Genomic DNA, 27216 nt, shown 5'->3' on the forward strand with positions numbered 1-27216 from the left:
TGTTCTGTGACCTACTACAGGATACTATTTGTTGGTCAAATAATGAATAATGTATAGTGGCATAGAAACCGAATGGTCATAGCAAAAGTAATTGATAGTTAAAGCTGGATTTGACACTAAAGGGCAGTAAGACTATTAAAAAAAACCTGCAACAAGCTTTGACATAGTTATCAACTTACTAGGGCTGTTGCTCTGATATTAGCCCCTAGAAGTAGACATGTTTATGTCCATTGGGTGGGTTTATAACTCAGCTTGTACTAATCACTTAACTTCCACTAGAGGTCACTGTATGAGGTTTAAAATACACCTGCTAGTAAAGATTAAAATTTAACTCTAAGGGGGGATGTAGCTAAACAAACTGTACACAGTATGCCAATACATCACTGCCAGAAACCTTCTCACATTACATTTAATGTTTATATCAAATGTTGCTAAATAGACTTTAATGTGAGTGACAATGAAAACACATAAGACAGAAGAAATGTCTTCAAGACCAATCAAAAGTCCAGATATCTCTGACTACTTCTAGATACCCTATGATCTAAAGAATGAGTCACCAAACATAAGTAATGAGGCAGTGCATTGATGGATATTTAATTGGGTGATCATTAAGAATACACGAAAGATGAAGAAAAAAAATACATTTAAAATGATTAATTTTGCATTTTAGTTTCCCTTTTTGTCCCAAAAATTGACTTTTCCATCTGCTAGCTCTTTACATGAAAACCTGGGGCCTTGTTGCTTTTAGACTGGATGAAAATTTCAAAAGGGTGTATTGTATAGGCGTTCAGGTTAACTAGAACTCATGACTCAGAATTACATATGACTGTAATAGAACTAAACAAGAAAACAGGAGGAACAATTAAAATGGGAAATTATTGTTAAGTAAATTCAGTTTATTTCAAACCAGGGGTGGAAGTAATTATTATACAAAATGGACCATATCAGAATAATGTATATTATATTATTGGATTATAATTATTATATTATTACATGCATTAATGTGATCATCACTTTTTTTTCTCACTATTTTAATCACTTTATATTTACTGCAGGGTCGTTTAATCTATAATAATAGCCTACATAATGTATTCATTGATGTATATATTGTATTAGTAATCTGAATATGCAAAGTAACTGGTAACTAAATGTATCAAAAAACGTAGTCCCTCTGGGATGTCGTGGGGTAGGAGTATAAAGTTGCAGATAATGGAAATACTCAAGTAAAGTACAAGTACCTCAAAACTATATATAATAATGTATGATAATGAGTTAATGTACTTCCACTACTGTTTAAAATGATTCACAAACAATTTATTTTGATTTCACTTTTTTTAATTAAATACAAAACCTATATGATATATTTAGGTTGTTATTATATTCAAATATATATTTATTACATAGACCGAAAAAAAAAAAAATTTAATAAAAAAAAAAAAACTCGAGTGACGTCATTTTCGTGCGCCCACATGTGACCAGAGGGTCAGTGGGGGGTGCTGTCGGACGCCGGGTAGCTTTAGCTAGTCAAATGCGAACCTTGCAGTTAAGTAATTCCTCTCACACTGTTCATCTTTTACCACAGAGGGCGAGGCTCGACGGACAAAGACACCGGCAGACATGTCGTACTGCAGGCAAGAGGGTAATTTCGATCTTCTTTCATTCATTTTCACTCCATGGCTGGGCAATGTCATCGACCGAGCCACCATGCTAGGCTAACTTTCTAGAAACAGCGTTAACTTAACGCAGATTACATTACAGTAGGTTAGCTATTAGCTGCGAGAAAAGCCAAGCCTCCAGCAATAGGGTGTTGTAGTGACTTAATACACTAGCTAGTCGCTGCAGTTATTTGACAAGTAAGTCACAAATTGGGAAAAGCGGCTAACGTTACTACCTCTGATCCTGATGGTACTGTCAGGGCTATCAAACGGCTGAGCAGGTTAACTCGGGTCAAAGATACTGGCATAGTACGCCCCCCAAAGGTCACTGTAAACAAAATAGTAGCAGCTATACTATCCAGGACCAGAATATGTAACGTTACTCTATTGTAATCCTTGTGTTGTCGTTGTTTGTCATGTAGGTAAAGATCGCATCATCTTCGTGACCAAGGAGGACCATGAAGCACCCAGCAACGCTGAGCTCGTTGCCGATGACCCCAATGATCCATATGAGGAACAGGGTTAGTCATTTTGGAAAAAGTGGACCTGACTTCCAAACATTCCTTACCCCATAAAGGTAATTCCTTTAACTTGCCTCTGTCTGGTTTTTAGGTCTGATCCTTCCAAATGGAGACATCAACTGGAACTGCCCATGCCTGGGTGGCATGGCCAGTGGACCCTGTGGTTCTCAGTTCAAAGAGGCTTTTTCCTGCTTTCACTACAGCAAGGAAGAGGTGAAGGGCTCCGAGTGTATCGACAACTTCCGTAACATGCAAGAGTGCATGCAGAGGTATCCTGAGCTCTATCCTCAGGAGGAAGATAAAGAAAGCTCCCAAGCAGAGGCCAGCTCTAGTTCTGTCTCCGCCGCCCCGACCGAGGGCTCTGCCTTACCCCCTGAAACTGACTCTACCCCAGCGACCTCAACATCCGAGTCTGCTGTCTCATCTGACAGCACATCGCTTATAGACAATCAGACTGCCAGCTAAGGTCCATCTGTTGTCACCCAGGCTACTCTGTGTGCAAGCACTGCCGAGCATAACTGACTCTCCATGAGCAGCTGTGATTGGTCTTTCCTCCTGTTTAAGCCTACAGAGGGGACTTACTGAAATAGCTCTCATGATCTCATGGGCAGAATTTAAAGGCCATCAGAGAAGGACTTTGTGAATGCAGAGAAACATAGCGTTATGTATAAAAGTATAGGCTACTTTGTTTGCTGAGCACTCAAAAATCATTGAATAAATAATATGATTTAATGACAGCAGGCCAAGCTATTTGCTGCAGGGACATTAGTTAAAAGACTCACTTTATATGCAATTGGAATTTAATTTGCTGTCTTATGTCAATCAGTAGAGCTTGTTAGTGTTCATTATGCGTGTTGTCCTGTTCATGTTTGCTGCCCAGGAATATCACTAATCATTCAATTTGACAGTAATCTTAACAGTAAGCAATGATCAGCTTTTCTAAGGAATTTAACATCCACTCAAGACAGTTTTGACGCTTACTACAACTTAACAGTTAGTCCCTTTGCTTTCCATCACGTGAGAGACCAAAACACAGGTAATTGGTAAGAGAACAATGCTACTGTTTCAGCTTCTGTTCAGTGACCATTACATTGATATTAAGAAATGTTTTTTTTAGCTGTTTGTTGACATCTTGTAGAAACTTCAGGGTCTCCATCTGTTGCCGTATGAGCTATAGTTGTCATATTTGTCAATTGACGCTGTATGTGTCCTAGACCAAAGTGGCTTGTCACAATTAACTGTCTGCATAAATGTTTTTGTTGTCTCAACAATGTCTAGATGTCTCCATTTGGATGCTTTGGTCACCATTCAATGACATTCATGCCTTATAAGACTTGATGGGTTTTTCTCAAACATGTCCACATTAAAATGATCGTCGAACAATTTCAAATTACATTTTCCTTTGCTTCTTCTAAAGTCAAAGCATAACACCCTCTTGTCAGTGATTTGTTTTTTTTTTCCTTTTTCACACGTTGAAAGTCTTAGGGATTTTATGCGAGCTTCTCTCACTGGAATTACAAAGAAGATTTACAAGTTGAGGAAAATGGGTGACTGTATATTAAGACAGAACCACATCACATTTTACAGCGTTCACTTAGTTCATTATATTGCTTGTTTATTAGTAATGATAGTTTCATAGCATTTTATTGAATCCAAATTATGTTTAGCTTTCAAAATGTGTTATATTTACTATTTATGAAAGAAGTAATAAATATTTTAGAAACCATCTGAAATTCGAAGAACTTTTCCCCATCACATATTTTCTATATACGACTACCTTAATCTTTTGTACATTTCTCTTTGCTAATAAAAAAGAGGAGGTAAACATTGAATAAGAGATTTGTTAAACTCAGATCTTAACAAATCCAGGTATTCATTTTAGTCTTTATTTTGTGTTGCACACTCACACATCGTGAGTACCTTTCTTCAATGTTGTGACCTGGACTGATCATGAGTTTGGATAATTTCCTCCTGATGATACAGCATGTTGTCCAGCGGTTTTCAGTCCCTTTTCTGATTTTTTTTTCCACCATTCTTGAGAAATCCTCTGAAGTCTTTCCCGCCTTTTTGGATCTATGTTCATGTGCATCCAGTCCTCAGGCTCTCTGATATAAGTAGACCAAGTCGGGGTGTCCATGGGACCACCACACTCTGCATGGTGACCAGCAGACGGCCTGTCCCAGCCTCCTCTGGGCCTGCCAGCAGGTACTCCATACCTGGTAAAAAAAAAAAGGTAAGACATTGTTAATTGATCTAATCTAATAACAAATCTCTGTGGTGTTAGCTTGATATTTTCTAACTTTTGTGTCACTGTTCTAATCTTTTAATGCTAAAAGCCTCTTTAGGAAAACCTTGAAACTATGAACAGAACAGCACTGTATGTATATGTACCATATTACAAATCCCATCTCTTTATGTGTCTGGATCTCGTCTTACCTGGGTTGAGAATAGGACAGGTGCAACCGCGGCTGGTCCACGGCAGGGGATAGATGCGGATGGTTCCCAAGTAGAGCGCCACTTGGCTTGATCGAAGGACCTTGCGAACTTTGACCTGCACTTCTGCGTGGCTGCCTTTGTCATGAGCAGACAGCACAATGGCTTTGATCACTGTCATGGGTCACACAGGAAAAACAGAAGACTGAGAAGGCAATTTAAAGCAAGTACAGATCATTAGATTTATAATGTGTGGTCTAGAACCACTCTATCTCTAAAGTGTCCTGAGATAACTCCTGTTGTGTTTTGACACTATAAATCCAATTGAATTGAATCACAATTTATGAAACAGTTTTCAAACTAAAGTAAAAAAAAAAAATTGCACATCATTTCTTACCATAATCATGTTTGGTCTTACAGAGGTCAGACACACTTCTCAGCTTTTTCTGCTTACAGCTACACTTTCCTGTGTACAGACATTGAGTTAATGCTCTGATCCATTTTTATCTCCATAATTACACTGCATAAAACACTATGATTCCACAATTTTAAGCCTTGCAATGCAGATGAACTTCACCGTTAATGAGCAATACATCTGTAAATCAAAGTACTACTCACCTGTGTAATGCAGAGCAGAGACGGCAAGCTCCTTTGACCACTGTACCTCTTCTTCTACTGTGAACATGTGATCCAGATCAGGGATTTTTCCACCAATGGGCACATTGAACACCTGGTTATTTGAGTAGCTGCAAAAGTGGAATTGAACCCATCAGGTCAAGGTTCATTGTAGGCAATTAACCACACTGAGTTTTAGTTTTAGCTTTTGTGTTAGTCTGTAAAGAATTTGGTCATGGATTAAGCATATGGCTAACCTGTCCAGACACTGCCCAGTGGTTGGATCACAGCTGTGAGTGCAAGTGCAGGGTTTACAGCCCTCCTCTCCAAAACCCCAATAGCCAGGCAGGCAGTGTCTGCAGCTTGTGCCACCTACACCAGATTTGCAGTGGCACTGCCCGCTTCTAGGGTGGCACCAGGGTCTCTCCTCTCCAGGACGAGGAGGCAAAGAGCCCTGTGGATCACACCAGCAGCCTGAGAAACAGAAACACAAATACAGCTGTGTATGCTGCTCTTTTGTCTTCTATCGTCAAATTAGGAATTTACAAATATATACCAGCAGATGGAGCTATAAGACATTATGGTTCTTTTTCATTTCATCCATAAACCTCCCTAACTGTGAATTAATTCCACTGAGATCAAATAAATTATGAAACCTCCTTTATTTTGCTTTTCTGATTGATAACACATTAGCCAATCCCACACCAGAGTAAGAGACCCCCCTGTTCGAAGTCTCTTACGTGTGCATGTGTGGGGGGAGTTAAGGGGCAGGGATGGGTGGTGGTGGTAGCCGTGGCGACAGCGCTGGCACCTGCGCCCGATAGTGTTGTGTCTGCAGTCATCACAAACGCCCCCACTGGTGCCGCCGGAGGAAAGCCATGCCCGCTGAGAGAAGTGACAGCTATCTGCGTGACCGTGGCACTGGCACTCTGAAGTCACAGTGGTGTGTGTGATGTCGTAGCATGTAGAGAGATGAGAGAGAGACAAAGTGAGGACATCAGGATGGGAAGGAGAGAGAAAGCAAACAGGAAACATAGGTGATTATTGTTTAGTCTATGTAGCCTACTTTTATAGTCATAATAGATATATACAGTTGTCAAAGTGCTTTGCATCCTGTGCTCAAAATTTAAAGACTAGATCAGCAAGGTATACCAGGGTCCAAGCACCCAGAACCAAAGGTGCACAGATCTCGTGCAACAGGCAGTATGAGGCCATCTCTGAAAACGTCTTAAAAAGGTGGATTTTTTTGTTTTCGTTTGTATGCCCTAGGTCTGATTTAAAGGTCCCATGGCATGAACATTTCATTTTATGAGGTTTTTAACATTAATATGCATTTCCCCAGCCTGCCTATGGTCCCCCAGTGGCTAGAAATGGCGATAGGTGTAAACCGAGCCCTGCTCTGCCTTTGAGAAAATGAAAGCTCAGATGGGCCGATCTGGAATCTTGCTCCTTATGAGGTCATAAGGAGCAAGGTTACCTCCCCTTTCTCTGCTTTGTCCGCCCAGAGAATTTGGCCCACCCATGAGAGAGAGACATCATGGCTTTCAAACGAGCAAAGTGGCAGTTGGTCAAGGCCACACCCCCACCCTCCACCTTGCCCCCCCCCTCTCTCCTCCTCAATAGCATTTAAAGCTACAGACACAGAAATGGCACATCCTAAGGAAAGCTCATTGTGGGACTGGCTCTAGTGGCTGTAATTCTGCAGCAAGGCTGAATTTCAGGAAAGAGACTTCAGATACAGTATTAGGGGACCACTAAGGTCTATATAAAAGAGACTTCAGATACAGTATTAGGGGACCACTAAGGCCTATAAAAGAGACTTCAGATACAGTATTAGGGGACCACTGAGGCCTATATAAAAGAGACTTCAGATACAGTATTAGGGGACCACTAAGGCCTATATAAAAGAGACTTCAGATACAGTATTAGGGGACCACTGAGGCCTATATAAAAGAGACTTCAGATACAGTATTAGGGGACCACTAAGGCTTATATAAAAGCATCCAAAGAGCACCATGTCATGGGACCTTTAACAAAGAATGGAAATAGTATTGCTTATCTAAAAACCTAAATACGTCTTGAGTATGTATTTAAATCTCTGCTTAATAAGAACTACAAATTTAATTCACTTTAAAGCTCAATTTTAAAGCACTTCTCTCTTTTTTTCTTTATCAGCAGGATGAGTGTTGTGCATTCCTGGTGGTGATCACTTACTCTGGCATGGGTTGGACTCCCCACTGCTGCTGTTTGCAGGCCTCCAGGGACGATCATTGTAGAGCGGGGCACACTTCTCACAGTGATTTCCTGCTGTGTTGTGAGTACATAGGCACCTACCAGACACCTGGAAAACACATCTGGGGCTGGTTAGTTACAGACACCTGCTGTCTGGAGGTCAGGTGGTATCAGGTGGTGTAAAGAGTAAATCAAGCTATTTAAAGCTCTTTAACTGGCAATTTCCCCATCAGTAAGTACATTTTACATCTGGACCTAACATCCTGACACGTGTGTTATACAAGACTGTAATACAACACAGGCTAATGCAAAAACTGACAGACACACTTTCTCTAATAGTCTTTTTGTCACTGACTGTTGTTCTTTTACTTTGACACGCACCTGCAAGCACAGGAAAAGCCACTCACCATGTTACTGTCCTGTCTTGTGTCTTGGCTGCTGTTGTATGGTACACAATGCTCAGCATGTCCATGGCACAGGCAGGTCCCTCTGGCCAGTAAAGTATAAATAGCATAAGGTGTGGAGGCTGAGCTTTCTGTGGAGAATGTGGAAGTCAGAGCTGAGGCCGTGGGGCTTGTCCATTCTGCAGGTGGATTTAGAGGTGCCGGACAAGTCTGAGCTTTTAGCAGTCTGATGCGGAGGTTAGTGAGTGTGAGGCGGGCGAGGGCCTCTGGACTGTAAGGGTCCAGTGTTTTAGCACTGCTAGGGTCTAGTGTCCGTAATATTACCTGGAAGAAGAAACAGAACACCAATCACCATTGAATCAAACATTGTGGCTCTGCCAAAAGATAATACACAAGCCTACATCTCTGTGCATATTCTCTTACCTCCCCCCTACTGCAGGGTGTAGCACTGGTATAACGGGATGTACACAAAGACCCTGGCTGAGTAAAATCATCAGGCAAACCAAACTCCATGCTGCAATTGTGTGCAAAGAGCTTAAGAGCTTCCCAGGTCTTTCCAAAGTCAGCTGAACGCTCGATGGCCATGGCAGCAGGCCGTGGTGACCTGAACACTAAAACTACATGGGACAGACAGAACTGTGCTTCAAGGTCCAAGCGGATCTCATCCTGCTGCTCCTGCATGGTGGTGCCTGCACCTGATGCCCACCAGGTATCTGGATGCAAGAAAGGGTCATCAGTCATGTGAGCAGATGGGTGGGTGTCCTCGGGGCAGAGGAGGTGGGGGGTTACAGGAGGATGGGGGCAAGGGCTGTGTGGGAAGGAGCTGTTCCCACAGCAGCTTGAGTGGGTGAGGAGGGTCCTGCCACTAGCCAGGTTCCCAATTGGTGGACTACAGGCATGGTCCACACATCTGGAAACTGACACAGAGGGGGATGGATAGTCAGTCTTATGACATATAGCAGAGTATATTTTATTACATTTATCACATTTATTAAGTGTGATAATATGGGTATTCAGATCAGTGCTTTTACCGTATATGTGTTGGCAGAAAAGCATTCAGTAAAAGAAAAGCACTTTCCAGCATGGACATCATAGACAAAACCAAGTTCCTCGTCATTGTGTTTACCATGAATATTTGATTTGCCTGGCAATTGTGCCACTGCTGCTTGCTCTGATGTGACACAGAATCCTACCCTTTCCTCATTGGACAGCATTAATACTCTCACGTTACATGTAATGGCAAGACAAAAGCAGCCCTGCTATCACATTTTTATTTATTGGTTAATATATAAACAGGCATTGCCTTTATTCTTTACTGTTATGACTGCAAATTCTAAGCAAATACAATGTCACCTGCAAATGAAGAACCATCAGACATCATTAGTTCAATAATTTCATTAATATGTAATGCAGCTGAGTCAGCATAACTGTCTTCCCAATCAATAACACAGCTTAACCTCAACAGAAAAAGAGAAGGCCAGATCAGACAGAATGACGCAACTGATTCAGAGAAAGAGCATGATGATGCGTCTCACCTGCTCCGCTCCTCGTAAAAACCAAAAACAGCCAACAGAGCGCCAGCAGCATTTGATGCCGACCTTTCCCACGCATACTAAACACTCTCATCCTTGTTTCTGCTGTGTTTACAACATACGTGGTGCGATAAACGCCTTCCAGCAGAGATTAGTCCCAACATTATGTGTTGTCTTTCTAACTGACAAGCTCATATTTCCCTGCCAATTACGCAATGCGCAAAGTGTGCAGATGATTCCAGGAGTATTTTTCCGATGCCCTTCCAGGAACAATGTTGAAAGAATCTTTTATAAAGTTCAAAGCATCCTCAGGAACAGCCAGGGCATCTCACTGACAAAAGTGGATTGTGTTCCACCGTAGCAGCAAATGGATCATTGATTAGCCCAAGAATGAACGCTCCATGTTTGACATAACGAAATGTTTCCAATTTCCTGGTGTCTTGTCTTCATCGATTGTGCGCGATAAAACGTGACTGTGTGTTAGCCTAAACGATGCAAAGGATATGTCCTTATCAAAGCTAATTAATTCATGTAAAGGTTTTCATTAATTCACAGCCAACCTGAGAGCTCCGTGTCCCAGCAAGGTCCAGGGCTCTACGTGTTTACGCACAAGAGAGGAGTGTGGCTCTATTTATCCATGGTCCTCCCCGCCCACACACATACACACACACACACACACGGTGAGGACGTTGTACTGAAACAACACGAACAACTATCTTGGATTGTGCATTTTCTCCACTCTGGACAGAATTGTATCCATTGCAATCTGCTAAAGGTCGTGCACAGGGGTGGACAGACTTGCGACTTGCACGGGATCGTCAGCGCGGTTAATGTGAACCAGCCGCACAGCGCATACCAGCTAAACCAGGTCCCTCCACTAACCAGGGCCTCGTAATGGGGCGAGGAAATTAGTTTATCTGCTTCTGCCCTCCTGTTTTTCAGCTGCAGCAATTCCAAGTTACAGGTCTCTTTGAAGTCTAGCAGGAAGAAACCTGAGAAGGGAGACAAAAATAGTCCTCAATGCAGTTATTTGCAGCTTGATGGCGCATTGTGGCACCGAAAGAATCTGACAGCTTGGTGTTTCATGCAAATGATTTGGACAAGAAAAGGGCCTCTCTCCCATCTGTATGCCTGACTGGATAGATTACTCTGCCATTCTTCATTATAGCACTGGATAATAAACACACACGTCAGGAAATCTATGTCCTCTGCTGAGCCTGATGTATTTTCCCTCCCTGGCACCCAAAAGAATAAACACCATGTCTCTTTAGTTTTATGGCTCAACTTCAAATACAAGGGGCTCAGAAAATTGGAATGGACGCACAGAATTGGATTGGTTTCCATGAATGTCTTTAATGCCATACAAATTGTTTACAGACCTGACTGCTTGCTTTTCCACAGAATGGAGAACAAAAACAGAATTACTAAGGAATGGCATATGGTCTGATGTTTGTACTGACAGAAAATACAATATAATGTTTAGGAGCAGCAAGCAGTAGATTACTCACATAATGTTGTCCCAGTCATCAATCCTTATTAATCTGACATTTGTCCATCTGTGTTGATTTTAAAGGTATCTCCCTGCTAAGGTTTTTAATTCCATTTTCCATAGTCTCTTAACTCATATATCACCCTATCTGTATATGTTGTACATTTGTCTTTGTTCACCCCTCGCTGATCTTTCCTTTCATCTCTCTGTCCTCCCGCTCTCCACTGTTAACACCAGCTATAGTGTCTGGCAGGCCTCCACACAATAAAACCCAGAGGCTCTCCATCTTCTGGCATCTCAGTTTCTCCTTTCGTCACACTCCAGTGGTGCAGTATATGCTAAGAATAGCTTTATGGGAGATTTGGGTAATGCCATTTATGAGGAATTAGCTGTTATCTGGTTGTGTTAGTGGTATACAGACATACTTTATGGCTGCTTTGTACTCACTTGGATTTGGTTCTGGCTCAATGGGATACACAGCAATGAGATTCACATATTTTCACAGGGTGCAGGATGTGAGGACCTGTGTGTATTTGGGTGTTTAAGGAAAAGGGATAATGGATAAAACATAGAGTCAAATCATCCGTGTGGTCCAGCTGTGGTTTTGCTTCATTGACAGAATCAGGTTGGTTCTGGAAGAAGTTCGTACTGTATGTACACACTGATATCTGACTTCTGCAAAGGCACCAAAATTCACGTCACTGGTTTGAGGTCAAGGTTTGCAGCAAAGCCATAAAACATTTTAAGAGCAGCTGGTTCAAGTGCAAGTAAACTATGTTTGGTTGCTCATTTCGCCTTCAAAATGCGAAACACATTGACTTCTTAATTGACTTGAAATTGTAATTACAGTAAGGGTGTTTGTCTGTGATAAAGGAATGCAGAGCCGCCCACATCCAATAAAGTGCTAGTTTAGAACGTGAGCATATCAAGGAGGATAAACAACATAATCCACACCGCAGTTAACATGTGTTACATTCTCAGGGCTGAGAGAAAAAAATCTTTTTTTTCTTTCTTCTACCTCAGCAGATACATTCTCTCAATGTTCAGTGTGTATATTCATCATGGCCCCGAGCTGTGAGAGGTCAAATACCAGCCAGGAAAGGTCCCAGTGATCTCCTACCTGCCCCGTGACTGCCTCTCTAATTGCTCCTTTTTCTCTTATTTACAGGGCTTAACAGGGGCCGGGGTCAGATGAACAGGGACTCCCTCTTGCCACCCTTACAATCCTCAGTGTTTGTCCAGGCTGCTTGTGTGTTAAGGACATGGTGTCACTCCACACTTTTCCATCTCCTTCTCCCTCCATGTCGTCTTTCAAGTCTTTGTGTTTCTCTGCTCATATATTCCTCCATGCAGGGATAAGAGGATTAAGCTGCTTCCTTACATGATTTTACTGCATTTAGGCCTCACAAGCCACCATCATCACTATCAGGCCCTGATTTGTCTCTCCAAATAGTCCATCTATTTAGTTGGTGTGTGTGTGGATTTGGAACCATCAAATTTATGCGAGTCTAATTTAAATGTCTCAGTTTATTATGGCATTTTTGTTATGGATACTGTATATCGACACAACACTTGATTGATCAGGCGTTGATCACAATCCAACATGATCAGACCTTGATTTGATTCTCCAAATTATCTATTCAGTTGGTGTGTGTGTGTGTGTGTGTGTAAGTTTATGCCAGTCTAATTTAAAGTGCCCATATTATGAAAAAAATCACTTATTCTGGGATTTGGGGTGTTATTTTGTGTCTCTGGTGCTTCCACACACATACAAATGTTGAAAAAAAAACATCCATGCTGTTTTTAGTGAGATACAGGTTTTGGAATGTGTCCTGCCTTCAGTCTCCGAGTGAGCTTGTCAAAATCTGCACGGCTTTCTACTTAACCATTAGGGGGCTAACCATTAGCATGCTAGCTCGTTCTCAATGGAAAAACACTGCTACAACACACACAAATTCACCGTAATCTACAAAATAAATTGTATAGAACTACTTACATGTCCCTGTTCTGCAGGTATTCCACGCAAAGTTGGAAGCGGGCCCTCGTTTAGAAGAAGTCTACCAGCTAATCCTGCCTTGTACAGGCCGAAGTTGGAGAAACAGCTAGCCAGCTCATGTAGTCCTTACCTAGCTACTGAGCATGTGCGACTGACAATAAAGATGTTACATAAGTTGCGAGGTCTCACTCTGTAGCTAAAACAGAGACCTGAACACAGTGTGAAAAGAGGAGCTGTAGCAATGTACAGTACAACAAAAATATGGTGTTTTTTTGAAAATTAAACCATGTAAACCTATTCTAGTACAACCTCAAAATACAATTATGAACCTGAAAATGAGCATAATATGGCCACTTTAAATGTCTTAGTTTGTTACGGTATTGTTGTTATGGAGACTATAATGACACACAGTAGGATCTAATATGACGTTATCCACTGGCCACAAGAGCAACCAGTAAGTGCCATGGTTAATAGGGTGTGCTTGAGTTAAGCACTGAGCTCAGAGTTAATTATCCTGTTGAACTTTTGGAAAAGACTTGTTGCTCTTACAATATAAAGTACACAGTCCTGATATCTGATGTATACTGCAGATCCAAGAAATTCTAGCTTACAGTTGTACCCTTTAAAATCATACAACAACTCCTAAATACTTTACCCTGAAGCCTGTCAGTTGGCGTTAAAAGGTCAAGGTGATAGGTCAACTGCAAAGTTCTACAGTTCAAGTCCAATAAAACCAAAAGGACGGTCTTTTTTTAGGGTAGTTTGAGTTGGTGTGTTGCTTTCATTTATTATCATTGTGTGAGCACGGTAATCAGTGTGGACAGCTCACAAAGAAAGTGTCTTACAGCAAATGTTTGATATGATCCCCATGTCATAGAGGGCTCAAAGCACAAAGAATATGTTTAAAAGTTGGTTAACATGCATGTGCACATCTACTTTTTGTGTTGTGAGTGTGCTAGCATGATAGGTTTAGGTTGCATGTTGCCTCTTTGATGCGAGCGGATGTATGACAGAGATTAAGCTGTCAGACCAGAATCTGATAGAGGCCAGATGAGGCAGGATGACAAATCAAGGCCTCAGTGAAGCACTTGGGCAGCTTGCCAAACCAATAATGTGTGCATCTGTGAGCTTGTGTGTGGATTTGTGGGTAGATTTGTGGGCATGTGCAAGTGGAAACTATGCTGAACTGTTTCCATTTATTCTTAATTAATTCTTAACAAGGAGGAATGTCAGGATTATTAAAGAGTGGTTTACTTGAGGAGGCTTCAGCTGAGCAGGGATATTTATAGCTGAAACTCCTGTTTAATATTGGACAACAAATTAACCTCCCACCCACAAGCACACTTGCACACACCACTGGCCCCTGTGGTCTTGTGTCACTGTCTGACTTCTTTACATCTGTTTATGATGTCATCGACTAACAAGCTCAAGATATACTTTTGTGATACACAAACATACACAAGCATGCACATACATGAACACAGACTCAAATTCTTAATAACTCGTTCTTTCCGCTTTCCATCACCCACCCACACAAAAAAAACTGGAATGCCAGTTATAGATTCCACTCACTGCTTTTGTATTCTTCCAGCTCATATTTGCATACCCACTTAGAGAAAACATAGTGACTTGGCTTACAAAACATTTTATTTTAACTGTCTCAAAGACCTATGGATTCAAAGACACTGTAGTTTGGCACAATGGTAGTCTCGCATTGCCAGACCTATCTTCACAGTGCTGCAGAGGAAGTTCTGGCAACAGGAGCAAACACTCCTGGGTAGGAGAAAAAAACGGTCAGGGGTTGTTTGCATTTCTTTAAACCAATCACGCTACACAACACTAAGCTCCGGACGCAGCGAGCGTGGCTCTTCAAAATGGTCTCAGGAAGGAACTTGCTTTGGTGGAACATTTGCACCCCGCAAAAGAAAACTGCACAATATTAAATGAAGTTAACCGTTCACACAATACAGTAACGTGAGCTATATAAATTAGCTGCATACATGGTTAAACGTCATCTAGCTGTCCTATCAAATAAAGGCAGAAAAGCCAAAAAAATGATCTTAAAAAAAACAACATAATTTGCTCTTACGAGTGTATCGCTTTATGTATTTTGTCCGTAGAAAATTCCCACCAATAGGTCCCAAAAGGCCCCATTTATAGAGTAAATGCCATAAACATATTCTTTGTAAATCCTTATAATCATTCCCTGAACGAACCAAGCAGGCCTGTCTTGTTGCACGATCCAAATTTTCTTCAAAACTTGCCATTTGCAGCTTGTAACGTTGCTCAGAGGTTCCGCTTAATGTTCCTCGATGCGACCGGAGTTTAAAGTTAACACAAAGAAAGCGGAAAGTGAGGGACATCCTGCAGAACTTCTGGTGGCGCCGGAATTATCCGGTAAATGAACCGTCGTCAATCCAGAATAGCACAGGGGTAAACTAGCAGAACAAATCTAACTACCAACAACCAAGTGCTGGGGGACAGAGGTCAGCACAATGAGGCTGGGTTATATACTGGAAACTCATTGGAGTTCAACATCAGTTAGATGCAGGGAGCCACAGGCATAATGTTTATGCTCACATAAATACACACAAACAACTTTAGTTCTTTAGTTTTACATCACTGAGATTCTGCTGAATATTTCTATGACCCATGTTGTTTGACTATGGTTCTGATCCTAAAAGTCACAGTAACAAATGTAGCAAATGAGAGGAAAAATCAAATGCAGCTGTTTGAGGTCCTGGGGGTTCCAGTCTGTCTCTCATGTCTGGACTCTTTGCTTCTTTGGGGCCCTTCTCAGCTCATTAAACAAGTCTTTATTGGCATGCCAAGAGTACACCTGTGAGTCATCTAAACCATGACAGCAACTTCAATGTATAGCCAAGCACAAGGGTCACCGTTAAACAACAGTACCTCATATGACTGGGCAAAGTCAAAAACCAAATCTGCATGAAGGCAGCCTTTTATGTATGTTGCTGGTATCAGCTTTACTCTTGTAAAATGCACCGCCACAAAACACTGTGATGTTAATGTGACACTTGCTGCCCTCATGGTGGTTCTGTTTTATCTATGAACTGACACCAGTGACATTCACTGACCACAGTCGTGTTATCATTCAGATCAGATGCCCTTTAAAAGAGGAAACAGTGCTTTGAAAATGCATGTTTTTCGCATTTTTGATGTTTGCTTACAACATAACAAAAACTATGTATATTCTAAAGAAAGTTTAATGAGACTTTACTGGAAACTACAGCATGCCTTTGTATGTTTCCATTCCTGTGTGCAAAAATAAAATCACACTGCAACCTAAGGGTGTGCCTGTATTTGTGGTTAGATTGAGGGTTTCTGCAGAAGGTATGTGGGAATATGTGCAACTTCTAAACCCTGCTGGCTTGCCCAACAATGTGACAGTAACAGGGGGATAGCCAGTGTTTGATCCCATCAGCCAACATCTGGCCCTCAGGAGGAGCTAAAGTAAGCGGCACATGCTGATGTCATTAGCGTAAAATAGGAGTTATATTCACAGAGCCATGACCCTCACAACATCCCAATACTGTGAAAGTCGGAGAGAGGGAGGATGAGAAGTGGATGAATAATATGAGGATTTTAGGGAGTGAGAGAGAGAGAGAGAGAGAGAGAGAGGGGGGGGGGGGGGAGAGAGAATGGATAATACATCTGGGTGATTATGTAAGTGACTAATATTGATGTTCTTCATTGGTTGATGTTGAGCCAGATCTTTCATGTCAGCATATATCTGTAAAGCTGTAACAAAGCTTGTTAGGATTTAATCAGTTCCACTCACCCAGAGCTGCTGGCCACATCTGTCCAATCAAATCCCATCACCATGGTGGGCTCCTGGCTCCAGAGATGGCTACAGTATTGCCAACCAAACATTGGTAGGCGACCATGTTTTGAGGCCCACCACCTCATCAGAGACTTGTGGTTCTCGTGAGGTTTTCTTTGGAACCTCTCTGGCTGGATTTAATCAATGCCGTTAGACATGTGCTAATGATTAATAAATTGCTGTGGTCAGGATGCTTTGAGTGCTGAGGCCACTCTGATATGATAATGTCATTGTTAGATGTGGATTATTTAGTCCCTTGGGGAAGTCTTTCATTTGGCTTAGGCTTCCTCATTGGGTGAGGTCATTGCTTTGAGACTGAGCTCTATTGAGAACAAGCCAATGAAGCGGAAGGCCTTTTGCTAAACACTTCCTCTTACTAAACATTTCAACAGGCCTATGCTGAGTAATAACTGCGGCACAGAATTCAAAAAAGATTTTTGTTCATGATCTTGTCACAGAGCTGAGAACAGTGATGTAGGTCACCTCTGACTCCTTTGTCCCCATGAGCTTAGCCACACTATAACTCTTCAGTTACTCTCCTCTCCTCTCCCCGCTCTACCTTATTTATCTCTATCTGCGTGGCAGCAGGTCCTTCACAAGTGACACGTGAGGGTTTAGACACATGAGACTATTCATTTGTGCTTGGCTGCCCAATCTCAGGCTGCTCTGATGGATTTCAACTAAAGAGGCCAGGGGCAGGAGTAGGGGCCGCAGTGCATGATGCCTGTGATCTGCTATGGGAAACAGACACGGTTGTGATGCCCTTGTGACCCAGGAGTGTGGGGATCGCACGGGTCAATGGGGTTTTCTCCCTTGAGGACACATTCAAGCTGTCATCAGTTTTAAGGGAAAAGATTGGAAATGTGTGTGTGCATTCCAATGAAATTCCATTAGTTTATTACTGCCATTACCGTCACTATCTTCACCAGGAACAGGATGGGATGTGAGTGTTCTTCTTACCTGTGGAGAACAGTGGTCATGTGACATTTATGTGGTGGTTACTCACAGTTTTGAGTACCAATATCCCAGAGGCTCAAACTGTCTAAGATCTATGTACATATATCAAGAAGAAATTATAAATACTTTTTTCTTTTCTTTCAAGCTACGACTACGACTTGTCTTCTGCTTCCAGATTCACACTGCTTTTATTATTCAGATGATTAAATTAGAGGACAACTAGGATTTGGGACTGGTTTTAATAAGAAATGATCTTACTCAATAAAAATCTATTGCTCCAGGGTAAACTATCAGTTTCTACAGGGGACAGGCTCACATATTTACTCATTCTCTGGACTACTTCTCTTTGTCTTTATTCACTTATTTCATCCTGTATGGCTTTCTTATACTTCAATGATTTTTTTCCTTACCAGTGATGAGAGAAGTATTCAGATATTTTGTTTCAGCAAAAGTAAAAATACTACTATGTAAACACACTTTGTTAAGACTTTATTTCTATGTTCGTGTTGCTCGGACTCTCACTGCAGTTGAGTAGGGAGTGACGCGTCTTCGTCTCCATGACAACCGTTGCCGCGTCCACCATATCAGTAGTTAACTTCCACTTGGAAACTGAGATTTCGAAAGTTCAGCTCGCCAATATTTTATCTATGCTGAGAATACTTAAAAGGAGCGTTAGAGCTTGCAATTTAATTTAAAATAAGGTAACGTTATGTTAAAATTATTGTTTTTTTGTCGTTTACATCATTTAAATTAGCAAACGTTCCTTGTCCTAACGTTATCCAGACGTGATTTGCCTAACGCAAACGCTCGTAGCTGAACGTTGCGTAATTGTTACACGTTAGGTACGGATTTATAGCTTGTATTTTGGAATGCAGCTTCGTTAGTTAGCTAGTTAGTTAGTTAGCTAACGTTAACGTTATTTAGCAGCAGCGGTCGGTTAAACCGGTTAAAACGTAATGTTACACGGACAAACTGGCCTGTTGTTAAGGCTAGCTCAAAAGCCTTTCGCCGGTGGATGTTCATTTTCCATTCTCCTTTTCAAAATATAGCTAGCTAGGTAACTTAGGTTACGTGAGGTGCTCCTAGGGCAGAAACATAACTTTACATGCTTCCTACGGATCCTTGACACATTGAAAATTTGTGAATTTGTGGGGGAAAACAAGTCTTTAAAGGTTTTAGAAAAAAAGGCATAAATAGACATGGATCATTGAAAGTGCTTGAATTTTTATATTTTTGCAAGAATATAAATTAAATAGAATTTGAGGAATTTGGGCATGGAAAGTCCTTACATTTAATGTTTCAGCAGGTGTGGGACCCTGAATATAATGTACCCAGTTTCAATCCACATTTTGCATGTAGACTAAGCATGTTGAGGCAGTACAGTCCAGAATATTTTAGAAGCAGCTAACAGGATTAAATTCAAGCTTAATTGTTTACACATAAATTATTTTATTCTGCTAGAGGATGGAAAGGAAATATTTGCCTGGTTTCGGGGTCCTGGTGCCTCATCCCCCCGGCAAACCTCCAGAGCCCAAGCCTCCAGCTCTCAGTCACAGGTGCAAACTCCCTCCAATCAGAAAATATTCTGTGAATGAACAGAAAGGCATCTACTCGGATATCATCACTACATTCAAGTTCCAGGTAAAAGCACATTAGCTTATGCCTCTTCAAATTCTGATAGACATTTCATTGTGAAGGCCATTTTGCTCTGACCAAAACCAAGACTAACTGTTTATTGATTAGTCTCGTACAGCGGGACCTGAGATCCAGCAGAGGTCACAGGGCCAATCCAGCTTTGAGTTCAGTGATCTCAACACAACAAAAGGTGAGATACTGTATTATATGACATTTTCAGTAATTATTGCTGATATGCCAGCTATGTATTTATAAGAGAAGCATAATATGCTTCTAAAAAATACATTTTGTATGCTCTGTGTAAAATCATTATCCCTCTGCACTGTTTTCATTAGTTACAACCTTCAAAACTCCAACGCAACTCCAGTGCAAGATTGTTGAAAAGGATAACCATGGACCTACATCACAGCAATCACAGACTTCTTACTTCTGCAAGGGTGGAGATGCACCCAAAGTCCAGATACCCTACCAAACCGTTCCTGGCCAGATCCCTCAAAAGTTAGAGATCGAGAGGTATGCAGTGTTTGTGTGCACCATGTATGACTGAACCATGTATGTATGGTTTTACATTAGCTGGTTTAGTGGGGTCCATGAATTGGTTTATTTTAACTGCCTGTTGTTAAGACTCATTTTTAAGTTTTATATTGTTTTGTTATAGACGTCGAAGGGAATATTTGAAGTTAGATGTTGAACAGCTCCTGGCAGAAAAAGGCATATGCTCCAATCTTCTAATGCCAAGACATCAGAGCAGTAGTGATGAGCATGCAACTATGACTGACAATCCTGTATCACCCTACCTCCCCCTGGAGGTGAGTCTGTTACTGCTGTAATTTATTCTGCTATGCATTTACGTAACCAATTACTGTTTACATTCCATATTTTGGGGCACAGCACAACCCTACACTCATCTTTCCCATGTTTCTCCTTTAGGTATTTGACAATGAGGAGTATGACTGCCGGACTCCGGAAGACTGGCTTGCCCTGGGCGATGCTGAACAATTACCTTATCGAAAACCTATTCCTGCAAAAGCCCTGCTGCCTACAGATGAAAAGATTCCTTCTGGTAAAATGTCCTCAGAAATATACAGTGTAAACAGAGATAGACATTATTTTCTGTTCTTTGATGATTACTCTCTTCTCTCTCTTTGAAGAGGACCCAAAAAGCTCCTCCCAGGAGTACAGCTGGCATTTAGTTGGGGTTCTTGACTATAGTAAGAAGAAATGCCAGTACCTGGTACAGAAAGTTCACCAAAACAGCCAATTGACAAATGAGAAACCCAAAAGGAGCAAATCTACTGGTTGGTTTTTACTTTGCATTATAATGACACAATATTGTCTCCTAATTTCCTTTTGGCTCTGTTTGTCTTGTTCACCATCCATGCATGCCTTCCATCTACTTCATTTCCATAGCAGTAAACAACATGCAAGCAGGCGCTAAGTTCTGGGTACCCAGGATCAGATTGGTATTTAATGCTGAGGACCCACGAGTCTTTGTCGAACGGATCCAGTTTGCCCTGCGCTGGAGGGAGAACACAGAAGCTCTGCTTCTCTACCACTTGTCTGTGGACTGCATACCCATCTGGAGGGGAACACCAACTCTTGATACCACCAGTTTCCAGCGTATCAAAAGACACACCCTTTCAGCCCCTGGACTCAGGCTGAAAATGTGAGTAATGTCAGTGTGATATTACTGCTGTCATTGTCTCCTTGTTCAGTATCTGTTTTATAATAGATCCCTCTGAGTTGAAATGTTAACTAACTAATAGGGAGAATAAAGGGAATGTTATGTGTGCAGTCTGGAAAAGTGTATAGAGGATCTGGAGAAGGAGGTCAATCTGGAATTTGAGTGTACAATGAACCGCATGAGCTTTGACAAAGTAGTGAGGAGCCACCCAGAGGAGTTTTCACGCATCACCCTGCCACAGAAGGATCCTGAGTATGTACCACAAAAAGGTAAGACTGTTAGCCTTGTATACGTTTGTTTGAGTCAGTGGGGTCAAAATGAATTAATGTATTAACCCCTCACAATCTAAAGAACTAGATTGTTTCATCTATGTACAGGGTGCGTTCCAGTTCCTCACTTTGCCTATAAGAAGAACCAAGCTGCTTTTGTCTTCCGTTCCCTGCTAACAAAGCCAGAGGTGATCCGTGCATTATCTGAAATATTGTCTGAGAGCAACAAAGTAGCAACCATGAGGCTTTTCAATGTCACCTCAATCAAACCACTGCGACTGGACGAGTTTGAAGTCATCCAGTCCCAAATACATACTCAGGTATTGTAGTTTTTCATTCTGCAGATACTGGGCTTTAACTTCAAAGTAGCTTTGATTTCTTTTAAATAAGAATTTGAATGCATTATTTGATTGTCTGGTCGTCACTGCAGATTTAACCACTACTCATGCTAAGACAATGGGTCCCCAGGGCATTTTTTTTTTTTGTGGTTAAACCGTTTGTAAAAGATTAACAGCAACAACTCTTCTTTTGTTTTAACCCTTGTGCTTGTCTTCCCGTCGCCCATGAACTTGTTGTCCTTCCGGGTCAATCACAGTATATGTCAAAGTTTAGTTAGGATATACTGTTTTAAGACCATTTAAAAAAAAATTTCAAATGCTATAACATTGAATAAAACAACCCAAAATTCAATGGAAGGAATCATTAATTTTACCTGCAAAGAATGTTGTATGGCTTCCATACAATGAACATCCATGCATCCAATTTATTTTTGGGCAATTTGATTGAAAGAAACCCATATTTCTGATATGAGAAACAGGTCAAATTCGACCCAAGAACAACACAAGGGTTAAACTGCTATGGTACTGGCAAAAAAAGGCATGTACAAGTCCCTTTCATTAAAATTTAACCATGGATACATTTTTGCTGTTGATGTAACTGTGATAATCAGAAAAAAAGACGTCTGAATTTCAAATGAACAAAAAAGCATCAAATATTTTTCTCTTTCTTCAGATAAACTTGTTTCTTAGAGAGGCATGGATGGTCACACTGAGCAACAGCATCCGTGCCAACCTGGGGAATATTGGCCAGGGCTCGTACAACGTAGACGAATCTCGCTGGGAGATATACAGGATGTCCAAGCTTTACAGACTGATGTCTGTGGTGCACTTCAACCTGCAGGACTCCCTGCGCTTCCTTGTGCAGGATTCGCTGGTCGGCCTGACTCAGCTGATCTTAAGCACTTGCCACAGTGTGCTGACATGTCCTCCTGACCTGGCCTGGGGGGATGACCTTATCACTAGCCCTTACAAGTAGGATAGCATGCACTTGCACACATGGGCACACATTTACATTTATATAAACATCTTCCTTATACACTTTTGTGTTCATATGCATCCACATTTTCTTATGCTGTTCCTATATCTTGTTAGTTACATAGTCAGTTCAGTTTTAAGGAGTGTTTGATCGTGTGCTGGGTTCAACAATAAAGGTTGCTCGATGGCAAGTAAAACGCCACGTCGGGCAAGTAAATATAACAACCCACTTTCCCGTTCGGGCATCATGGTATCATAAATGACATTATTGTTCGCTTGCCCTCGTCAGCAAAATGCTTGTTGAATGATTTGATTTTAATGTGCCGTTGGCCAATCAAGAATCAAGTTGGTGCTTGCCATTTGTTACGCTATTTTCAGCGCTTTTTCTCCGGGGTTTTTTCCGAAAAAACTATTTGTATAGTGACCAGTAAAAGTGGACTTCGGGCAAGTAAAAAAAAAAAAAAAATGTCCTGCCCAACTGGACAAGTGAACAAAAACCTTAATGTTGAACCCTAGTGAGTGTAAATATTGCTAAATATTTAGTATTGTGTTGGTAATATTACTCCATTCTCTATAACTAGGCCAAAAAAGAACCCTCTGTTCCTGGTGGACTTGGTTCTGGATCAGACTGGGGTTCATTACAGCACTCCATTGGAGAACTTTGAGACATCTATCGTTAACCTGTTTGATAACGCCATTCTGGCCACATACAATGTACCACAGCTTGATAAGGTAAAATAAAATCTGTAATCACCTGAATCACTGAGCATTGAATTAAAAAATGGAAATGCGATGTAAACCTTGTTCCGTGATAGGTTCCTTTATCATTGATGATGATAATGACAAATATACTCTATGGAACAATGATTTAACGATTCCTCTCTTGTCCATGCCAGTTTGTGATGAAGAATTTGTTCATCGGTGGCGATCCGTTGCTCGAGTCAGTGAATTTGTATGAACCAAAAGTAACTGAGCTGAGAGGCAAGGTCCGCAATGCTCTGATACAAGCAGCCATACCTCTCAGGGCTTATGCTGCTGAATATGAGAAATACTTAGAGCTACACAACTTGGACATAGAAACCCTTCTCAAGTAAGTTTGTTTAAAGTTTGCAAGTATGCAAGTTCTCCCACAAGGTTTAAGGTCTGTCAGATTTATGTTCCGTACAGCATGCTTTCCTCATTAATTTGTCTTTTTAAATCTTCTCTGCCAGATCTCATATACATGCAGAACAGACATCCCAAGAAGTGAAGAAAGAGGTGGAACAACATCTTAAAGACAAGGAAAGGCTCGAGCACTCTCTGCCCACCTCCATTGTCATTGGTCCATTTGTTGTCCGTGTAGAGGTGGCACGTCAGGCTCTCTCTAACAAAAAAAAGGCTTTAGCCAGTGCAATGCTGGACCACATTGTTGTGAAGCTACGCAAGCAGGTTGACAATGTAAGTCATTTGTTTAGAGGCTAGAAAAACACTTTACACAGTATATACTGACTGTATGGGTTTTTTCTTTTATACAGGACCTACATTTACTTCAGTTTGAAAGTGACCTTAGTTTTTTTATCTTGTATGTGTGTGTAGGCATGTGACGAGTGCAACACAATAAGTAGAAAGCTACATGAGAAGCCCAACAGCATTGAGGAACTGGCTGAAAAGAGGGACTGGGCGAAGCAAATCCCAGAACAGCTCAAGAGTTACAAGGTGCACATGTGTGGACTGGCTATTTCTGTTAAGTGTCATATGAAGGGTTACTATAAATTATTAACTTTTATTTACTTACAATAAATCTGAAAATGTTTTTCAATCTGTCCACAACAGGATCTTATTGGCAAGACCCTGTCAGACTATGAGCTATTAGACGAATTTTGCTACTGTCTTTCAGATGAGGATGTTAAAAAAAAGTAAGTGTAAAATCCCCATGCTAATGTTTTGAAAACTAATCTGAAATTGAGTTTGCATTTTCTAATGTGGGATTAAGAGTGATTTGATGGGTTCATAGTGGTTAGAGTGAATAGAGGGACCTGAGGAGTTATTAGAGTGATTGTTGTAGATACTTATCTCTGCAGGTGGACAGCTATTCGGTGGCCTCAAAAGATAATTGGCCAGATCGAAGCAGTAGCCGTCCAGAATGTGGAGGATGAGGAGCGCTTCCATAAGATCCAGCTGGTTGACCAGAACAACTTTGAAGAGCACCTAGACTCTTTGCAGGTCAGCTGAGTCAACAAATGTTTTTTTGTTCAACAGCAACTGAATTCGCAGCCTCATTTGGCTGCATCTGAAAGTAGACCCCTTTATTATTTGTATTTTTTTCAGAATTCTTCTTGTGATCGGTCCTCCGTCAACAGTCTCCATCCATCCAGTCTAGACAGAGCTTAGCCTATTATGTTTCAATGTTAGAAATGTTAGTTCCGCAAGGTACTTGATGTTATTTCTTTATAAATCACCACAACTGTGTTTATAGATGCTGGTTGCTGGGTTTGCGGCTCATGCAGACATTGATCATGCCCATGAGGTGGTCAACGAGGTCAGGCGTATAAGCAAGCAACTTAAGGAGTGTCAGACAATGGCTCAAACCTACAACACCAGAGAACGTCTTTTTGGTGTTCCTGTCACTAACGTAAGTGAAAGAGGATCCATTCATTTATGTCTAGATACGTTTTATCTTTCCAAATGCCAGAATGTTTCCTCTTGTTTTGTACTGTTAAACAAACTGGAAAAGAAATTAAATTTGTCATGCTTTTTCTGACAATGAAATCTCAATGTGTGTTACAGTATGATCACCTGCAGAAGCTGGTAAAGGACTTCCTGCCTTTCAAAGACCTATGGACTACCACCTCTGATTGGCTACGTTGGCATGAGAGCTGGCTCAATGACCCACTGTCTTCCATAGACCCTGAGCAGCTTGAGCGCAATGTTACAGATGCCCACAAGACCATGCACAAATGTATTAAACAGTTCAAGGACATTCCCGGTAGGTGACACATCTATCACCATTCAAACTTGACAAAGTGTGATTGTTAATACGTCTGACGTGTTCTTTTCTTGGCCTGCTTTCTTTGTCTTACACGGCACTAGACTGCCAGTTGGTGGCATCTGTAATCCGCAGCAAGATTGAGGACTTCCGTCCTTACATTCCTCTGATTCAGGGCCTGAGGAACCCGGGGATGAGGAACCGTCACTGGGAGATGCTTTCGGAACGCATCGAGATGAAAGTCATGCCCAAAGCCAACCTGACCTTCTCCCGCTGCCTGGAGCTTGGCCTACAGAACTACGTGGATGACATAGCTCATGTGGCTGAGGTAGCTGGGAAAGAGTACACCATTGAACAGGTACCTTTGAACGGGAGTCATATTCTAAATACAGTGTTTATAAAGTTTTAAGTTTTATTTGTATAGGATGTGTGATGAATGGAGTGTCACTGTGGAACGGCAAAGTTTGGACATTATTTGGGCAGCTTATTTTATTCTCTTTCTCATGAACAACATTTTTAGGTTTAAATGCAATTTTCACAGTAGGAGCACTTGAGTGTAAAATAATATTTGGTGTATATAATTGGTGGCTGATACTTTTTTTCCAAACCCTCTCACTCAGGCCCTGGAAAAAATGGAAAATGAGTGGTCAACAGTAGTCTTTGATGTGTTGCCCCACAAAGAGACAGGCACCTACATCTTGAAGAGCCCAGATGAAGCGTCGCAGTTGCTGGATGACCACATTGTCATGACGCAGGGCATGTCCTTCTCTCCCTTTAAAAAAACCTTTGAGGCCCGTATCAACACCTGGGAGAGCAAGCTGAGAATGACTCAAGTACACACGCACACATGCACACATGCACACATGCACACATGCACACACGCACACACTTAAGGTCTTGTGTCTTTTATCATTATGATGCAGTGTCTGCCCTCTTCTGGTGCTTGCAGGATGTGCTGGATGAGTGGCTGATGTGCCAGCGCTCCTGGCTTTACTTGGAGCCTATCTTCAGCTCTGATGATATCATTCAGCAGCTGCCTGTGGAAGGAAAAAGATACCAGCAAATGGATCAAACATGGAGGAGAGTCATGAAAAGTGCTTTTAATAATCCAACGGTGAGAGCTTCCACAACACTTAATATTAACGGACAAAGGTTTTGTTTTTCTACAGAGATAAACATAGGGCTAGGTAATAATGATGCTTACTTTGTTTGTTGTAGGTGATTGAGCTGTGTCCAGATGCTCGTCTATTGGACAAGCTGAAACAGTGCAACACACTGTTGGAACAGGTGCAGAAGGGACTTACTGAATACTTGGAGACAAAACGAAGCGCCTTCCCCAGGTAAGCTTCAATGAAAGTTTCATGAAAATTCCCCTGGCTTTCAATTTCTGGTGGTGATCATAACAGATCTATGATGATAATTACACATTCCCTTTCCTGGAGAGGATATGCATTGATGTCACGTTTTAATACAATACCACAACCTCACCAACAGTGAGTGGCCCAAAAAAAATGTGCTTTGATTGTTTAAAATGGGGGTAGCTATGAGACCAAAAGGAAATCGATCAAATATCTTTAAAAAGTAAAGGCTACTTGATTCAACAATGATATGCATGTGGATGATATGTGAGCTGAAATGAGTTTCCATGCTAAATTATGGCACACTGTTGATT

The 27216-nt window shown here is 41.4% G+C and overlaps 3 protein-coding genes across 5 annotated transcripts in view; 2 read left to right on the forward strand and 1 right to left on the reverse strand.

Annotated features, from left to right (window-relative positions):
- Positions 1-1450: 1450 nt before the first annotated feature.
- Positions 1451-3561, forward strand: chchd4a (coiled-coil-helix-coiled-coil-helix domain containing 4a). The gene is made up of 3 exons (XM_031278524.2): positions 1451-1639; positions 2078-2176; positions 2268-3561. The coding sequence occupies exons 1-3, from the start codon at positions 1618-1620 to the stop codon at positions 2639-2641; spliced, it is 495 nt and encodes a 164-aa protein (XP_031134384.1). The 5' UTR covers positions 1451-1617; the 3' UTR covers positions 2642-3561.
- Positions 3098-10238, reverse strand: si:dkey-202e22.2 (netrin-4). Of its 2 annotated transcripts, none has more exons than XM_031278506.2 (10): positions 9396-10238; positions 8284-8777; positions 7864-8184; positions 7439-7565; positions 5965-6153; positions 5482-5698; positions 5228-5355; positions 5007-5075; positions 4613-4783; positions 3098-4392 (listed from the first exon to the last, which is right to left on the reverse strand). In XM_031278506.2, exons 1-10 carry the CDS (start codon positions 9484-9486, stop codon positions 4256-4258), a joined length of 1944 nt encoding a protein of 647 aa, XP_031134366.2. In that variant the 5' UTR covers positions 9487-10238; the 3' UTR covers positions 3098-4255. The 2 variants fall into 2 exon arrangements, with proteins under 2 accessions (XP_031134366.2, XP_035858196.1); XM_036002303.1 differs by having other exon boundaries at positions 9953-10013.
- Positions 10239-18228: 7990 nt separating this feature from the next.
- dnah1 (dynein, axonemal, heavy chain 1) overlaps positions 18229-27216 on the forward strand; it is a 32578-nt gene continuing 23590 nt past the window's right edge. Inside the window, exons 1-23 of one of the 2 annotated variants that reach the window (XM_031278532.2) lie at positions 18229-18379; positions 19140-19319; positions 19422-19503; positions 19649-19826; positions 19972-20122; positions 20244-20376; positions 20465-20611; positions 20724-20979; positions 21109-21266; positions 21375-21586; positions 22278-22576; positions 23161-23311; positions 23476-23669; positions 23791-24016; positions 24155-24274; positions 24392-24474; positions 24640-24781; positions 25035-25190; positions 25346-25544; positions 25649-25902; positions 26165-26377; positions 26494-26658; positions 26763-26884. In XM_031278532.2, coding sequence (XP_031134392.2) covers positions 19143-19319; positions 19422-19503; positions 19649-19826; positions 19972-20122; positions 20244-20376; positions 20465-20611; positions 20724-20979; positions 21109-21266; positions 21375-21586; positions 22278-22576; positions 23161-23311; positions 23476-23669; positions 23791-24016; positions 24155-24274; positions 24392-24474; positions 24640-24781; positions 25035-25190; positions 25346-25544; positions 25649-25902; positions 26165-26377; positions 26494-26658; positions 26763-26884 — 3818 coding nt within the window. In that variant the 5' untranslated portion in view covers positions 18229-18379; positions 19140-19142. Of the gene's footprint in view, positions 18380-19139; positions 19320-19421; positions 19504-19648; positions 19827-19971; positions 20123-20243; positions 20377-20464; positions 20612-20723; positions 20980-21108; positions 21267-21374; positions 21587-22277; positions 22577-23160; positions 23312-23475; positions 23670-23790; positions 24017-24154; positions 24275-24391; positions 24475-24639; positions 24782-25034; positions 25191-25345; positions 25545-25648; positions 25903-26164; positions 26378-26493; positions 26659-26762; positions 26885-27216 lie in introns of those variants that run through there. The other variant, XM_036001815.1, reaches the window with a different exon arrangement.

The sequence above is a fragment of the Sander lucioperca genome, chromosome 6 (genome assembly GCF_008315115.2).
Source record: "Sander lucioperca isolate FBNREF2018 chromosome 6, SLUC_FBN_1.2, whole genome shotgun sequence".
Taxonomy (NCBI): domain Eukaryota; kingdom Metazoa; phylum Chordata; class Actinopteri; order Perciformes; family Percidae; genus Sander; species Sander lucioperca.